Source organism: Diabrotica virgifera, chromosome 8, assembly GCF_917563875.1.
Source record: "Diabrotica virgifera virgifera chromosome 8, PGI_DIABVI_V3a".
Classification (NCBI taxonomy): domain Eukaryota; kingdom Metazoa; phylum Arthropoda; class Insecta; order Coleoptera; family Chrysomelidae; genus Diabrotica; species Diabrotica virgifera.
The window spans coordinates 207,532,752-207,551,358 of NC_065450.1; the positions used below are offsets into that span (position 1 = coordinate 207,532,752).

Sequence of the window (18,607 nt, forward strand, 5' to 3'; positions counted from 1 at the left end):
CAGTAACTACAAATTAAGCATACTTTCCTCCCCTACTACAATGGCAATCCGTCCTATTTCTTAGCTGTGACCACAGAGTCAAATGAATATAAATATGTGTCAACGAAATAATTGTTTTTAAAAATTAATTATTGTTATTTTAATAAATAAATATATTACTAGGAAAGTCAAAGTTTTCAAAAATGTATAAACATTCTCAATTTCTTTGCAACACGAAAATTCAGCAGCTGCATAATACTGAGAGTGCAAGAAGAGTCTATACCGGTTTCGGGGGTTGTTTTCCCCTCATCAGTAGTCCCATATCCTCTTCTCTCAGATTCTTCCACGTACCACACTTGTGTAACCAAAGAAAGTATTCCACCTATTGTTAATCTGGTGGCATGGAGACAATATTTATTGTCGTTTTCTGGGCTACTTCGATTGATAACTTAGTTTGTTTTTCGGTAGATGGCCCTAGTTCATCCATGACATTTCTTTCTTTGCAATTCGGAAAGGCCTAAAGTGTGGTACGTGGAAGAATCTGAGACAAGAGGATATGGGACTACTGATGAGGGGGTAACAACCCCCGAAACCGGTATAGACTCTTCCTGCACTCTCAGATTTGACCATAGTATTATGCAGCTGCTGCATTTTCGCGTTTCAAAGAAATTGAGAATGTTTATACATTTTTAGTTCATTTACTCTTTTGAGTATTAAGGAATCTTTCTTGTTGGAGCTTTTACCACGCTGAGCAGATGAGTTGTGAATTATTTAAAATTCTCTCATCTTAATTTCCTCGGCATCCTGTATGATTTATAAATTTTGAAAATCTCAGGAGGTGTAACCAAAGAAAGTATTCCACCTGTTGTTAATCTGGTGGTATGGAGACGATATTTATTGTCGTTTTCTGTGCTACTTCGATTGATAACTTACTTTGTTCAAAGTTTTCAACATAATAGAAACAATAAACATATTCAAAAATATTAAAAATATTCCTAAAAGATATTTAATTGACAACTTATTGGACTATATATAAATATATTATTTTTATGTTAATTCATGTTAATGATGGTTCTTCCACCTGAAAAATGTTTATTTATAGCATAATTTGCTGTCGTATAAATTTTGACGCAATGAAGATCCACGATTAAAATGAGCATTAGAAAAATGCATTATGATGAACTCACTCCTTTTTCCTGTGACATATGTTTTTCCAAAATCACTAATAAAATTAATACTTAAATAAATATCTAACACTAATTAATCTTTTTAGAGCTGCTGCCGTATACAAATATATCTTTATCGCCTTCAAAAGATGTAATATTTTTCCAGCAGAATTCTCAATGGTATCTGGTATCTTTAGAGACAACCAATTTAATCTCAGATCTTATGAGAATTATGAGATATCAGGTAATGGATTTATTTCTTTTTTATTACTATTTTCTTTTTTACTAATAGGTGTTTATCCTGTCTGCTTATACTGACACGGTTTTAAAAGTGTTTAGACCTTTTGAGTATTGTGACCTGTGAGTATTGTGACCTATGATTAAGAATGTCGCCGAATGTGAAATATGTGCTAAAATGCTTTAATGAGTGACAAAAATAGCTGGTATCAATAGTGTGGCTGATTAAGATTCTGGAGGTAATATTAGGTGCAATTGATTGTCACGTACAAAGGACATAACAAATGTTCAAGAGGAGGAACGAGCTTCACTTGACGTAAGCTTCATATGGTCCTGATTTAGCATATTGTGACTTTTTTTACATTTGAATAAGAACCGATCAAGACTAAAGAACTGATCAAGGCCTACATAACTGTACCAAGCTGTATAATTTAATATATTTGCTGATGAAAAAAAAAAAAACGAATTATTTTAAAAGAAAATGGTCGCTAATATAAAATAATTCAAAGTTCAAAAACAGAACCGTTTCTACGGTTCAGCCACCAGAACCACCGGAAACGAACTCATAAGACTACAGTGGAACCCCGATAAGTCGGCCCCCGATAACCCGGAAGCCCGGCTAACCCGGACCGATTTTCATCAGACAAACATTTCAATAATAAAAATGTATGTAATATAATATTTGAGAGATAATGTGTATTTGTGACTTGCGTAATTTGAACTATACGATAGTAAAAATGACTCATGGCACACGGCGGCAGAGCGATTATCGGATTATCGGAAACAACAGGCACCTGTAGTATTTCTTTATTTATTTCAAACTGTCTTAGCATTGTTTAAAAAAGACTAAAAGACTATTTAAAAAATTATTTTTTAAACAATGGTCTTAGTTTTCACTGTTCCTAAATAACATAACATCGTTCCGATTGTGACTGTATTATGTGTAGTACAGTCTTGTATTGTTCGCTTGCGTTTGCTTAGGTTTGTGTTTGCGTGTTTTTCGTAATTTAGATGTGTAGGTACTGTGCATATATACAGGGTGTAACAAAAATACAGGTCATAAATTAAATCACATATTCTGGGACCAAAAATAGTTCGAATGAACCTAACTTACCTTAGTACAAATATGCACAGAAAAAAAGTTATAGCCCTTTGAAGTTACAAAATGAAAATCGATTTTTTCGAATATATCGAAAACTATTGGAGATTTTTTATTGAAAATAGATATGTGGCATTCTTATGACAAATGCATCTTAAAGAAAAATTATAGTGAAATTTGTGCTCCCCATAAAAATTTTATGGGGGTTTTGTTCCCTTAAACCCCCCAAACTTTTCTGTACGTTCCAATTAAATTATTGTTGTGATACCATTAGTTAAATTCAATATTTTTAAAACTTTTTCGGCTCTTAGTATTTTTTCTGTAAGGCAGTTTTTATCGAGTTGCGGCTTCTTTTTTAATATGTTTACATAAAAATTTTATGGGGATTTTGTTCCTTTAAACCCCCCAAATGTTTGTGTACGCTCTAAACTATCGTAAACTATCACTGCGATACCACTAGTTAAACAAAATGTTTTTAAAACTTTTTTGCCTCTTTGTATTTTTTCGAGAAGGCACCTTTTATCGAGATATGGCTTCTTTTTTAATACGGTTCAAAATATACCTAAAAATGTAAATCATACATAAATTTTCATATTATTACCAAGTCTCCATAATCGTACTTAACCATATACAAATATGTGATGGATTTGACAAATATTCAAAATATCTCGATAAAAACTGACTTTTCGAAAAAGTACTAAGAGCCAAAAAAGTTTTATAAATATTGTGTTTAAGTAATGGTACTACAATAATAATTTAATTGGAACGTACACAAAAGTTTGGGGGGGTTTAAAGGAACTAAACCCCCATAAAATTTTTATAGGTTGTCCAAATTTCACTATAATTTTTTCTTAAGATGCTACTGTCGTAAGAATGCCATATGTCCATTTTCAATAAAAAAATCTTTAATAGTTTTCGATATATTGAAAAAAATCGATTTTCATTTTGTAACTTCAAAGGGTTGTAAGTTTTTTTATATGCACATTTGTACTAAGGTAAGTTAGGTTCAATCCAACTATTTTTGGCCCCAGAATATGTGATTAAATTTATGACCTGTATTTTCGTTACACCCTGTATATTTCATGTTATTTCAATTATAACGGAGTTTATCTGTATGTATACCGTATTTTATTAATTTTTACGAGTTATCGAGGTTCCACTTTACTTGGTTATGCCCAAATTGCAAATAATATGAAAGGGTGGAGATTTGTCATAATTAGGGATAAATCGTCACCATAAAGTCCAAATCGGCATTATTGACACAAATATAATATTTTTCTGTTTTTGTCTCATAAATGATTTTTTAGAATGGTATCGTTACCTCTATCATGGAAGTTAAAATCCACAATGGAGAAAGGGTAGCTACGTTCAATCTGGGAAACAGAACGTTACTAGTCGTAGCTGAGAATTCACGTGGAGCTAATCAGGCTACAAACATCTATGAGTTCGACTTAAATGAAGATTTGAGGCGAATCCAGCAGTTAGAAGGGGTTGGTTATACAGATGTCACCATATGGTAAGAAAACTAATGAAATAAAAAATTTTAGTAGTTCCAAAATGACACAAAATCTAAGCATCGGATAAAAAAGTTTATTTGAAGAAAGTGTATTTTTTTGTTCTTCTTAATGGCGGTACAGGCTCGTTTTTCTAATATTGTATTTAATTACAGACTAATTTCCACATATTAATATATTTTTCAAATTGGGCTCTGTACCGCGATTCTTTATTATATTACGAATACGTGTGCCAAATATCTCGAAAAAATATTCAAAATTACAGCCGCAATCTTGGAACGCATTTTTGCTACCTGTTGATCGCTACTGTATCACCTTAAATCGCTACGGTAAAAATGGGGTAATTAAATATGTTATTTATAGTATCCTTCTTTTAGTAGATGAGCAAAGGTTTAATATGACAGTTTTTGAATTTTAGTCCGATCCTTTGTTGCTTCGAAAATTTCAAAATAAAATTAAAATTTCGACAATAAAAAAATTGCTATAACTTTTGCGAAAATGACCTTAAGACTCATATTTCATGAAAAGTTGAGTCAAACAGTCCATATAATGCACAACAATTTTTAAGAGGATTCGTCAAGTAGTTTAAATATTATTTAGTTTGTTTATCCCAAAGAGCTTTTTTTGCAATGTTATTGTTCAGAAAATAATAATGATATAGCAATTCTGTGGAAACCGCGTGAAAGAAGAATAGTTTTATTTTCAAAGCATTTAAAAAATCATTACAAAGTCATTTTTGTCATTCCGAAAACATTTTTCTAAAGTAGGGTCATTTTGGCTTACAAACAATTTGAATATCTTTGTTAATATTGACTCTAGACTAAAACTACTTTGGGATTTGAAAAGCTGGTATTTTTACACCAATTCTCAAAAAAAACCTTTTTGCCTAGGTTAATCAGGGTCAAAGTTAGCCACTTTTTTTTATTTAATTCACAGCTACTTTGTTTATAACAATTAAGCAACATAACTAGCGCCATTTTGAAGTTCAAGGTATATAGTCTATGTGTAAAGTTTGACTAAACTTTGAACTTCAATAAAGTGGTTAATAAAGCTTTAAAAATTACGTTCTAAGTCGATTCGTGGTCGGTGGAGGGAAAGAGGGAAATAATGATTAAAATCCGTGCACTCAAAAAATAAAATTGATTCTTCAAACAAATGCTGCAATTAATATCTCCGGAGCTTGTTGAAGGATTTTGATCATAATTTTTTTAATTTGTATGTACTCGTAGTCTCGTAGAGTACGTTATGTACACATATTCCCACCTAACATTATAAAATGTTAGGGGAACCCCCCCTTCTCACTCAGGGATATGAAAAATAGATTACGACCGATTTTAAGACCTACCTAATATACATAATAATATATAATTTTATAACAATCGGTCAAGCGGTCTCGGAGAAGTATGACAACTAACAGTGTGACAGGAGCATTTTATAGAGGCAAATATATACAGTGCTAGTCAAAAGTCCGTACCCCCCTCGTATCTTTTGAACGGTTATACCTATAATAGTGAAATTTGGAGGAAGGAAATAAACGGACGTAAGCTTCTTAACTAGTCATGACAGGTGACGTAATAGTGACAGATGACGTTACAGAGCCACTGTGACCGATAATTTTAAATGGGACCTTATGGCAAGTGATACCTCGTTTGAAAGGTATTGAAAATACCTATTCAGTCATACTAATTTTGTTTGAGTTTAAGCTGATTTTGATGAACAAATGAAATAAATATAAAATTGTAGTTTCGCATTTAATTAATAAAAATTCAAAATTCCGCCTATGATTACTTGTCAAACAGGTTGACGTTGACGTAAAAACTACTAGAGAATTAAAAAACGTCACCTTTTTTGACAAAAAATCCATAGGCGGACATTTGAATTTTTATTAATTAAATTTGAAACTACAATATTATATTTATTTAATTTATTCACCAAAATCAAAATCAACCTAAACCCAAAAAAATTAGTATGACTGAATAGGTATTTTAAATACCTTTCAAACGAAGTATCACTTGCCATAAGGTCCTATTTAAAATTATCGGTCACAGTGGCTCTGTAACGTCATCTGTCACTATTACGTCACCTGTCACAACTAGTTAAGAAGCTTACGTCCGTTTATTTCCTCCCTCCAAATTTCCCTATTATAGGTATAACCGTTCAAAAGATACAAGGGGGGGTACGGACTTTTGACTAGCACTGTAGATGGCTATTAAAAAATACGGGTTGGTGATAGGAGAGCGAAAATTAAGGGTTGTCTGTATTTTTTAATTCTACATCATAGAAAATTAAGGTAGACAATTTTGTCCAAAAAATAAAAAAAAATGTCAAGGGGGCAACCCCCCTTATAATTTATGGGCATGAAAAAGATTAGAACCTATTCTCAGTCCTACAGAATAAACGTGTAAAATTTCATAAAAATCGGTCAAGCCGTTTCGGAGGAGTATGGTAACTATCACTGTTACAGGAAAATTTTATGTATATAAAAGTAACTGTGAATTAAATAATAAAAGTGGCTAACTTTGACCGCAATTAACCTAGGATTTTTAAATTCGTGTAAAAATACCAGCTTTTGAAATCCCAAAGTAGATTTACTCTACAGTTAATATTAACAAAGCTTTTCAAATTGTTTTTAAGCCAAAAATGACTCTACTTTAGGAAAATGTTTTCGGAATGATAAAAATGACTTTTTATTGATTTTTTTAAATGCTTGGAAAACATAAGTGTTCTTCTTTCATGTGCTTTCCACAGAATTACTGTATCATTATTATTTTCTGAACAATAACATTGCAAAAAAGCTCTTTTGGATAAACAAATTGAACAAAATTTAAACTAATTGACGAATCGTCTTGAAATTTTTTGTGCATGACATGTACTGGTTGTCTCAACTTTTCATGCAATCTCAAAGTCTTAAGTTAATTTTCGCAAAAGTTATTGCAAATTTTTTATTTTCGAAATTTTAGTCTTTTTTTGCAATTAGCGAAGCAACAAATGATCGGACCAAAATTCAAAAATTGCCATTTTAAACCTTTGCTCATCTACTAAACGATGAATGCTCTAAATAAGATATTTAATTACCCTATTTTTACCTGTGACGATTTAAACGAAAAAACTGCCATTTTTGACACTTATTTATTATTCTAAAATTCTCATCCGAACTGTGACGGGCATTTTTGTATGTATAATTTATTAGGTATATAGTACCCAAAAAACCCATTTGCAACCTGGCTGCTCAAGTGTCCCGATAAAAACCTTATTTCTCTCGACTATAGTGTTTCTCGATAGACTCGGTTTTCTGCAAAAGAACTGTTTATTATAATATGACAACAACACAGCAGTCCCAGGTGTAGCTAAAAGTGTTAAATAAAACAATACTCTTTGGTATATTGCTCCCTAATACAATAAAGAATTTTACGAAGACAATTCTTGTCTTCCTGCCATTTGATTGAACGCCTGGAAACGGAAACAAAACAATAAAACCGAACTAGAAGCGATAAGTCACCATAAATGTAATTATAAGAGAAAGCAAACGACTCCTACACGTGCCCGTCCATTCCATTACCACTCTATAACTGCGCCGGACGAAAAACATATAAACAGCAATTCACCAGCTCCTGAAACATGAGTGATGACGCTATCCCAGTTCGTTTTTCACCCCTTCACCTCGTCTGCTGTTCCTGTTGTACATAAAACATACAAAAGAGTGGTACACTTTTAAAAATGCGTTCCGAACTTTTGCGATATGGAAAAATCCACAAAAGTGTGAAATTTTTTCATAACATCCAATATTAGTATGACACGATGCTTCTCCATCACATTCGTGGACATCCTAAGGGTCTCCTCCCTGTCGGGGCTTCCTCTCAGATTAACCTGTAAACATGATTCAGTCCATATTAGAAGTTGGGACTTAATATCTTGGACTACGCTACGTCGCTAGCCCTATACATCTGTTGGACCTTGGCATTTGTCCTTATTCTGTACTGGTTAGTATTCGGGTCATATAGGGTCCTAAGATCCTTCCGAGGATTTTTCTTTCAAAACATTAGAGTTTTCTTTCTAATACTTTTCGTCAGCGTCCACGTCTCACACTCATACACTCACAGAGGTCTAAACACTATTTTGTATATTATTATCCTGATCCAGCGTAGCAAAACCCGCAATAGTCCAAGTAATGAAGCTTAAAATAGGACAAAACCTCGCAATTTTTACAGAATGGATCCATTTGCTTGAAAATTTAAGAATAAGAATAAATATGGGGGTGGTTGCCACCCCATCTCGGGGGTGGAAATTTTTTATTATATTTTAATTGCAAAAGTTGGTAAAAACGTTCATTCTAAGAAAAAACCTATACATTTTTTTTGATAAAATTGATAGTTTTAGATTTATTCGCTATCGAAAGTTTTAGTTATATATCGAAAAAATCAATAGTTTTAATAAGTTTTCTGCTAATAATTCCAAAAGTTTTCGTTTTATCAAAACAATTTTAATTAACAAAAACGTACCCTTAAAAAAAATAAACAAAACCGTTTTTTTAATTTTCTTTAAGACCAATAGTAATCGAGCTATACTTTATTATATGTTGGCTTTTATTCGTCAAATATTGTAGTTTCAAAGACAAAAGACGGGAAAACTATGCAATTTTCCAGGACAACTTGTTCAAACTAATTTAAAGTACTTAAAAATATCTAGTTCCAGAAATAAAAAAAAGTCTCTAGCTCAAAAATTAAGTGACTTATAATGAAAAGAATGTCAGTCCCCATTTTTTCAGCGAAAAAGTGATCGCAAGCAACCCCCTAATCACCACCCTAATTAAAATTAGTCATTAAGTTTATTTGGTCTTTTTTATTTATGTATTATTAATAGGTTTGAGAAGTTTGACCGGCTTAGAATGATTAATTTTTAAAAAATGGAGTTAAAAGCGAATAACGAATTTTTGTAGTTTGGAAAAAATGACCTTTTCTTCAGAATAGCAAGATTAGCATCAGAGATACAAAAAATGTGTAAATATGAAATTGTAGCTTATTTAATTCCCAAGAACGTGGTTTGCAAAAATTTTCTCTACGGCAAAAGTTGAGTGAGCTATTGACAATTAAAACTTGTAATAACATGCAAGAACCACCTTTACCAACCCTTTCAAAGTCACCTCTTTTTGCGACTGAGAATTTTAAAAAGATTTAATATTAATAGGCTTATAGATTTTGTAAAAACCTATAATATTATTTTTTACCAAACTTTTTAAGATAAAAAATAAAAAAGTTACGGTTAAAAAATCAATATATTTTTTTGAAAAAGAAAAGAGAAGTCCAATTGGAAGTATAATAATGTAAGTTGGCGGTGTTTTTAGTCATTGGCCTTATTCATTCTTATTTATTTATGTATTATTAATAGATTCTAGAAGTTTGACTGGCTTAGAATGATTAGTTTTTAAAAAATCTGGAGTTAAAAGCGAATAACGAATTTTTGTAGTTTGGTAAAAAATGCAATTTTCTTCAGAATAGAAAGATTAGCATCAGGGATACGAAAAAATGTTTCAATATAAAATTGAAGGTTATTTAATTCCCAAGAACTTGGTTTGAAAAAAATTTTTCTACGGCAAAAATTGAGTGAATACTAAATGAGTATATCGAAAACTATTAATTTTATCAAAAAAAAATGTATAGAACATTTTTTGCTTAGAATGAATGTTTTTATCAACTTTTGCGGTCAAAATTTTCACCCACGAGATGGGGTGGCAACCACACCCATGGTAAAAGGGCCATTCGGAATCATATAGATTTTGATCCTTGGACTATCCACTAATTATTCTTACGCTTGGTTTCATAATCAACTTAAAGTGAACATTAAGTAAAGTTCACTTTAAAGTTGACATTTACCCATATAAATTGCATTGATAAAGGTACCAACTTAAAATTTGAAGTCCACTTTAACTGATTATGAAACCGAGGGTTAAATTTTCAAGCAAATCGATCCATTCTGTAAAAATTGCGAGGTGAAAAGTTTTTTTTCGGTTCCTAGACTATAATACTAATGTAGGATCTAAAACATTACCAGAAATTACTAACGAGGAAATTGTAAATGCCTTAAAACAAATGAAAAATCTCCTCGAGATGACGGAATAACAAAAGAGATGATTACAACTGGAGGTAAAATTACTTTGGAGGCAGTTAAAATCCTAATGAACAAGTGACTCGTTGGGGGTGTTATTACACAAGAAAGGAGACAAACACAAACTCGAAAATTACAGACCAAGAAGCCTGTTACCACATCCATACAAACTGCTTACCAAAATAATTACCAACAGACTATCAAATAAATTCGATAGTTACCAACCTGTTGAGTACCTTTATTTTATTGTTCTGCAACAAGGCAAGTTCTAAAATTATCTTTGCACAATTCATATTGCAAATACAAAATAAAATAATGCTATAAAATAATGCTGAATAATATTATACACGGTGGTCGCGCGATAAGAGAATATCTCACGTTAGGCGCACTGACTTAACAATCGGGCCATACTAAGTCAACTGAACCACCATCTAAGCAGACGAGTCTATTCGATTGTAGAGAAAGGATAATTCAGAGACTAGAAAGAAGGAACTACAGCATGTGTAATTTACCAGAGAAAAAGTTGTGTGCAATATTCTGAAACCGTGAGAGAATCTCATATAGCGACCAATGCCGGGTTAAGCAAAGTTGTTGTACATGAACCCCTGAAGGTTGCTGAGTTGGTACGATCAATCTAATTAAAAAGGGGGTTGCCCCCCCGACATTCTTTTTTATTTTTTTGGACAAATTTTCTTAATTTTATATGATGTAGAACCAAAGGATACATATAACCTTAAACAACCGTTTTTTCTAATAAACAGTGGTTTTTTGTGGTGTCTGCGTAAATAATGATTATGTACTTAGGTTGGTCGTATTAATTCAGAAACCTTCCCGGGTTCATGTACAACAACTTTGCTTGAGGTCATCATATATTATTATGATCAAATGCATAGTTTACGATTCTATAAAGGGCATACCTACACACTTTTTTATGTGTCGTATAAATAATAAAAACGTGGTATTATAAAAATAATTATTTTTCAAATCAAAATGTCAATTTTAAAAACAAAAAAAAAAACTTCCAAAGTGTGGAATGGAACCCGGCTCGCCTGGGTGAAAGCCAGGAGCTAGGTATTTTAGGCCATGATGGATGTAACCTACGGAGAGAAATATTTGACATAAAAGTTGTAGGGTTTTTCCATCTAGTTTCATATGTTATCTTGTTTTGCCTGAAAGCCTCGGTGTTGGGTCACCTGACGCATCATTTGTTATAAACTTTGGAACACCTAACTAAATAAAGAAAAACACTCATGCTAAAATGCTCCGGTCAAATTTGACACTACCTCCTGGGCTATTATAAAGCATGTCCAAAGTTGGTCCAAAATTTGTTTCTGGCCAACGATTTTTTTTTCAAGTTGATAATTTAACACATTTTGTTAACATTATAATTATTGATTTACATGGATTGTGCATACTACACATTTCACACCGTATGCTATTAACGAAAACATTGAAAGAGATAAGAAACATGACAAATGCAATGTAATCAATACCCAAATTAAATTACAAATTAAATGAGTCACATACATAAAATTCTTTTTTCATGACACCCTCAGTCGTTTCGCTAGCGAGGAATAAAGTTAAATAGTTCAATCTCAATCAAAAACACAGACTGTCGCGGACCGCGGACCATGGGAAGACCTCTGTCCGCGGTGCGTTGTTGTCCGTGGTCGTCGGCTGTGCGTGATGATCCGCAGAATCGCAGACCGTGGGAAGGAGCTATAAGAGAACATATGCGAAACGAAGACGTGCGAAGCAGGGCGAAGGTGGTAGATGTAAATGGAAGAATTGCGCAAATGAAATGGAACTGGGCAGGACACGTGGTACGGCAAAACAGCGACAGGTGGACGAGAAACATTGTACATTGGAGACCATTGCAAACACAATCGTAGTAGAGGAAGATCACAAAAACGATGGCTAGACGACATCAAAGCCAAAGCGGGGAGAAACTGGCACCAGATAGCAAAAAACAGAGAAGAGTGGAGAGCTCATGGGCCTTTGTCCAGGAGTGGATGCAAACAGGTTGAAGAAAAATTAAACAAATCTCACAAGCAGAACCAAAGTTTTTGATTATTAAAAGTTCAGCAAAAGCACATCGGCTGATTACTTTTGCCCCATCTTGTATGTTTAAAATAATTCAATCGAGGAAGACGCGCTACCATAGAAACTACTGTCGTAAGTTACGCAATAAACTCTCGCGTGTAGAGTCCGGAGTTTTTATATGTTCCGTGACGTTTTCATAGTGTACTCTTAGATATTGCCAAGAGCGCCATCTGGAGAATGTGAGTTGCTTCACAACTCTCCATTTCCACGTCTCTCCATTATGAGAACTAATTGAATTTATCCTTAGGGAGGACAACACGAACGTATTTATGTCGCTTGTCGGATTTATGGGGAGCTCAGCCGTTTCTACTTCTTCTATTTCTCGGCTGTACAAGTGGCGCGGCAGGCATTTTGATATCCTGCAGGACATCCGTGCAGGGGCCACGAGGGTATCGCCGTTTTCTATTGGAGATTCGGCGTTTATTGGAGTTGCCTACGCTATAAATGAAGATGGTGAGTATTTATTAATCATGCAATACCGCGATATTATTTCCCGAATAGGCCTGGATCACGCCTACCAAAAAAATGGATTAATAGCAAGCTGAAAATTTGTTAATGGCTTAAGGGTGTCTAGTCGGACAAACTTTGATGTATGGGAACACTGGTACAAGGGAAATTTTAATTGTGGAGCTGGTTACAGGTTTCAAACGTCAGACTACGAAAACGCCCCATGTATTTTGTCGGACAGAACTTCCATTTAATTTTGTACCCTATTATTAAACTCTCATGCAAAAATCAGACTGCTATTCATCACCAATATAATTTCTGTCATTTGACATGTTCTACGTGTCGGACTTATTAAAATGCCCAACAAATTTGTCGGACAAACATTTTTTCATGTTTGCTATTGAATAAACTTAAAAACAACCTGCTAGTTTTCACAATCCTAAACTTGTCAGGATGACACGTACCACAATTAAAACTTCCCCTGTTCTAGTGTTCCCGTACATCAAAGTTTGTCCGAATAGACACCGTTAGGCTATTAACAAATTTTCAGCTTGCTATTAATCAACGTTTTTTTTGGTAAGTACGCGGGATACAGGACTAGAAATACGACAGCTAGTCCAGCCGCGATATATTATTATGTAATGGACATTTTTCGTAGGAGTTTACTATTTTGCTGGAATCACGTTAGGATGTCTCAATAATAACGATATGCGCCACTCGCAAATTTTGTGCTTAATTTTTTTTAACATAATCTAAAAAAAATTAAATAGTGTAGGAAACAGAGGTTGAACCTCGCAAAATGGACACAAGTCCGGTTTTATTCTTTTTCTGGTATATCAAGGGGTGCTTATTATGAGACTAATCTTTTCTTAAAAAATTTCGTCCCGGAACCGCCCTTTTCATCCCTTAAAGGGGGTAATTTGTGGTTTTTGCGAAACGTAACCCTTCCTGTACGTTTTGCTAAAAATTTACTTAATAGTTAAAAGAAGAGGACTATATTTCCTATTATTTATTTCCCGACAGCATATGTCTATCATCCACCCTTTAGCGGGGGTGGCTCCCCAAAGTTGACAAATTTTTAAAAAAGATATTTTTAAAAGAAATTATTTTTCCCTAACTGTAATGGAAATCAAGAAAAAACCCTGCGGAAATTAATCACAAATAAGTGGCTGATTTTTCGGTGTAGGTTTCATTTAAGGGTAATTGCCTATTTTTTAATTACAGGGTGCTACATCTTAAAAACCCCTTTTTATACCATTTGAACCGCTTATGCTAGAGTAAAAAAACTTACAGCAATTATCCATGTCATCATCATCACTGGCTCGACAGCCCTTTCTGGGTCTTGGCCTGTTCCAGGATTCTTCTCCATTCTGATCTGTTTCGTGCTTTTTTTCTCCAGTTTTTTATTTTTAAGGTTATTATATAATTTTCTATTTGTTCCAAATATCTCAGCTTCGGTCTTCCTCTTGTTCTTTTTCCTACTGGCATCTGTTTGAATATTTTGTTTGGTTTTCGCCTTCTTCCATTCTTTCTACATGTCCCATCCAACGCAGCCGTCCTATTTTAATGAATTTTATGATATCCGGATCCTGGTATATTTCGTATAGTTCAAAGTTGTACCTTCTTCGCCAAATTTCGTTTTCTTTTGTGCCCTTATCTCAAGATTTTTCTTTCAAAAATTATCCATGTACTGGTGTTATTTACAAATTTGTGTAATGCACCACCATTTTTCCCGGAACCACCCCAAAAAAGGAGAATTAATAAAGGAAGTGATTTTCTTGGAATCCTTCACACACCATGCCCTTTATTAATATGCTTCATATATCATTTTGTGCGCGTTCTTATTACTCATGCATGGACACCAAAAGCTATTTCTTGATGCAACCCCTGTAGCCAAGAAAAAACAATAAAATGGGGGGTTGAAAAAAACGCATATGCTCCATCAATAGGGTTTTTCATAAATATATATGGTTATTGCAACATCCCTGCAGAAACTACCCCTATCCTTGAAAATAAACTGCAGAAACTACCCCTATCCCTATTTTTTTGAAACAAAACTTATACAGAATTAAATACCACTATTTCTCTACAAATAAGTTCATATGCATTTTTTTCGTATAAGCAACCGTTACGCCACAGTGGCGCCGTAAACCCCAGAAATGTTTTGGCGGGATGCAGTTTTTGTTTTTTTTTCGTCACCTATTCATTTTATTGATAATGTACTTATGGAAAATAAAAGAACACACTGTCTGCTACACATTATAACGTATGCATAGTTTACTTTCTTTGCACCCTAAAGCCAAAGTGGTGGCCCAAAATCAATTTTTGAGTATTTTCTTTATTGATTCTCCTTTTTTTGTGGTGGTTCCGGGGAAAATATGGGAGTGCATTATACAAATTTGTAAATAATACATGATTACATGGGTAATCGCTGAAAGTTTTGTAACTCTAAAGTGGTTCAAATGGTATAAAAAGGGGTTTTTTAAAATGTAACACCCTGTAATTAAAAAATGGGCAATTGTACTTAAATGAAACCTATACCAAAAAATCAGCCACTTATTTGTGATTAATTGCCGCAGGGTTTCTTCTTAATTTCCATTATAGCTCGGGATAAATAATTTTTTTAAAAACAACTTTTTTAACAACTTGTCAACTTACTTTGGGGCAACACCCCCGCTAAACGGTTGGTGATAGACATATGCTGTCGAGAAATAAATAGTAGAAAATATAGTCCTCTTCGTTTTACTTTAAGTAAATTTTTTGCAAAACATACAGGAAGTGCTACGTTTCGCAAAAACCATAAATGACCCCCTTTAAAGTGATGAAAAGGGGGGTTCGGGGCGAATTTTTTTAAGAAAAAGTTAGTCTCATAATAAGCACCCCTTGATATAAAAGAAAAAAAAAATAAAACTGGACTTGTGTCCATTTTGCGAGGTAAGGGTACTAACCAGTGTCCATACTGTACGACTAATAGGAACGGACACAAATTGCAAATAATCTAACTACACTGATGAACCAAATGAGGCCAAAAAATTGGAATCAAATCACACTGTAAAATAATAATATCGATCTTTAATTATAGTCTTGTCGCCAGGCACGGTACAACGGCCTCCTTTATTCAGATGGACTTACCCAAGTTTTTTTATGTATTTTGACCCGTAGAACACAAATTTTTTGGGTAACAGTTGATCCGGATGTTGAAAAGATTGTTATACACAAAGAACTTGAGGAATTAAACAACAGCGATTTTTCGCAAAACAAAACATTTTTGAAGATATTCTTCTTTAGCGGCGAATCGATTGAGGGTAAAATTTGATTGATCCGCGCGCATGCGCACACCGACAGTATGGTATTAGTTGTTATACGGGCTCTGATTGGGTGTTGAAATTTTGAAATGATCTGTCAATAATTGTTCAATATGGAGGTTATCGGTAAACAAAAATATTGTATAATATTAGTTTTTATTGATGTGTGGACAGAAATAAAATCAAATTTATAATTATAGTGACTTTTTAAATAGTTTTGAAAAGCCGCAGGTACGTAATTCTAAATGTTTCAGTTGGTATACCTAATAGTTTCAATACCTATCTAAACAAATGTAAACAAAATAATGTAGTTACCTATTAGTAGGCAATGCTTTAATTTACATAATCTGATTACGAACAAACTTTCTACAAATCTTCATCTCATATATCGTTTTCTTACTCTATATTTTGTTGTATTTTATTTCACAAAAAATCAAACTAATAATTTTATTAAATTCATATAAATTTATGGTGTAAACGTTTAGTTTGTGAATATTCCCACATGACGTATACGAGAGTTTGGTGCAGTTTGAAATGGCGTCAACTTTCGTACGGCGCGGTGGACGTGAAGTGGGTTCAAGCCCCAAGCAAGTTATTTTTTTTTTATTTTTTTTTATAGATTTTATGATTGTAAGTATATTATTATATAATTTTTGAAGATATTCTTCTTTTTTGAAAGTGGTAGATAAGACAGTCAGTTTGATTTTTAAATAAAATAAGTACAAATAACCTTTTAAGTATATTTACTTCGTTTAAATTACCTATTATATAATAGAAGAATATCTTCTTACGTGCGTACAAAGTACACACACATTCTTTTTTTTTGTATTTTTTGGGCCATTCCAAGCAAAAAATGCTCTTACAAGTTTTTTCGTAGAATGCATAGTTTTAGAGATAAACGCGGTTGAACTTTAAATAAATCGAAAAATTGCAATTTTTGAACCCGAATAACTCTTGATTAAAAAATAAAATAGCAATTCTGCTTACCGCATTTGAAAGTTCAAGTCAAATTCTATCGGTTTTGATTATTGGCATTGCTAAAAATTAATTTTTCATTGTCAAACAAAGCTATAAACAAATAGTGTTTCCCGTGCCTAATGCATGCTACGTATAAATTGCCTGTTTGTAGACGCGTCTACTAGTTCGACTTTAAATGGGAAATGCATTGAAAACATCACTCAAGTACTATGTGTTTATGGCTTTGTTTAACAATAAAAAAATTAATTTTTAGCAATGCAAATAATCAAAACCGATATAATTTGACTTGAACTTTCAAATGCGGTAAGCAGAATTGCTATTTTATCTTTTAATCAAGAGTTATTCGGGTTCAAAAATTGCAATTTTTCGATTTTTTGAAAGTTCAACCGCGTTTATCTCGAAAACTATGCATCCTACGAAAAAACTTGTAAGAACATTTTTTGCATCAAATGACCCAAAAAATACAAAAAATGTTTTGTTTTGCGAAAAATCTCTGTCATGTAACTCATCAAGTTCTTTGTTTATAACAATCTTATCGACATCCGGATCAACTGTTACCCAAAAAATTTGTGTTCTACGGGTCAAAATACAAAAAAAACTTGGGCAAGTCCATCTAAATAAAGAAGGTAGTTGTACGCCTGGCGACAGGACTATTAGCTCTCTGTATAATTATTTATTAAACGTACTACAATATTTTTGTCAGTTATGTAAAATTTCATTTCAGTTTATTGGATATAATATATTTTATTTCTGTATACTTTTTAATCGTTCGACCGTAGTGTAATATTCATGGAATTTCAAACATTTCAACTCAATAAGGCTTTGTTTATAAGAACTGTCTGTTACGTTTTATAATCATACGTATAACCTACAAACACATAATCTTTATTTTAAATATACAGGGTAAGCTTTCAGTGAAACTTCTTCTTCTTTAAGTGCCGTTTTCCAATCGGAGGTTAGATATCATCATCACTATCTTTACTCTATCTACTGTTGCTCTGAAGAGTCCTATGGAACTGCATTTAAACCAGTTCCTTAAATTATTCAACCATGGTACTCTCCTTCTTCCTATACTTCTTTCTCCTCTTATTCTTCTCTGTATTATCAGTCTTAGCATTTCATATCGCTGTCCCCTCATTACGTGTCCCAGATATAGTAACTTTCTTATTTTTATTGTGTTCATTAATTCGTTTTTTTCAAATTTCTCGCAATACTTCCGTGTTCGTTTTCTTCTGTGTCTATGCTTTTCTCGAAAAATCCAGGTTTTCTCAACAAAATCTTTCAACTAAAATTTTAGGTAAGTAATTATTTATCAATAATTAAGTAACTTCGTGACATTAAAGCTTTTTTGGTATGGATTGTATTTCCAGAAGCTGGCGTAAATTGAACGAATAGTTTAGCAATAATTAAGTTGTTAATTAACAATTTACGGTCACAACAATAACCATAAAAATTAGGATACACCAGAATAATTATGATTTTCTTATAAAAAGGAACTATACTTATGTAACGTACTTTACAGAATTGAAATTGGACTATTTAAGCGGCCTCAGGAATGTTTTAAAAATGTAAATAATTTTTTGGCTTATAAACAAATAAAATATCTCGGCAAGGATTAGATTAAATTAAATTAAGAAAACGGCACTCGAAAGGAAGTGGCAGGACGCTTCTTTTAAA

General features: G+C 33.0%; 2 protein-coding genes across 3 annotated transcripts in view; one reads left to right on the forward strand and one right to left on the reverse strand.

The window, feature by feature from the left end:
* The window catches only part of LOC114331049 (uncharacterized), a 527,814-nt gene that overhangs the window by 40,108 nt on the left and 469,099 nt on the right, over window positions 1-18,607 (forward strand). Inside the window, exons 3-5 of the mRNA XM_050659330.1 lie at window positions 1,253-1,389; window positions 3,789-3,997; window positions 12,448-12,653. Of these exons, the coding sequence (XP_050515287.1) occupies window positions 1,253-1,389; window positions 3,789-3,997; window positions 12,448-12,653 (552 nt within the window). The remainder of the gene's footprint in view (window positions 1-1,252; window positions 1,390-3,788; window positions 3,998-12,447; window positions 12,654-18,607) is intronic.
* LOC114331039 (RWD domain-containing protein 2A) overlaps window positions 1-18,607 on the reverse strand; it is a 515,824-nt gene that overhangs the window by 17,859 nt on the left and 479,358 nt on the right. The gene's annotated exons all lie outside the window — the stretch shown is intronic.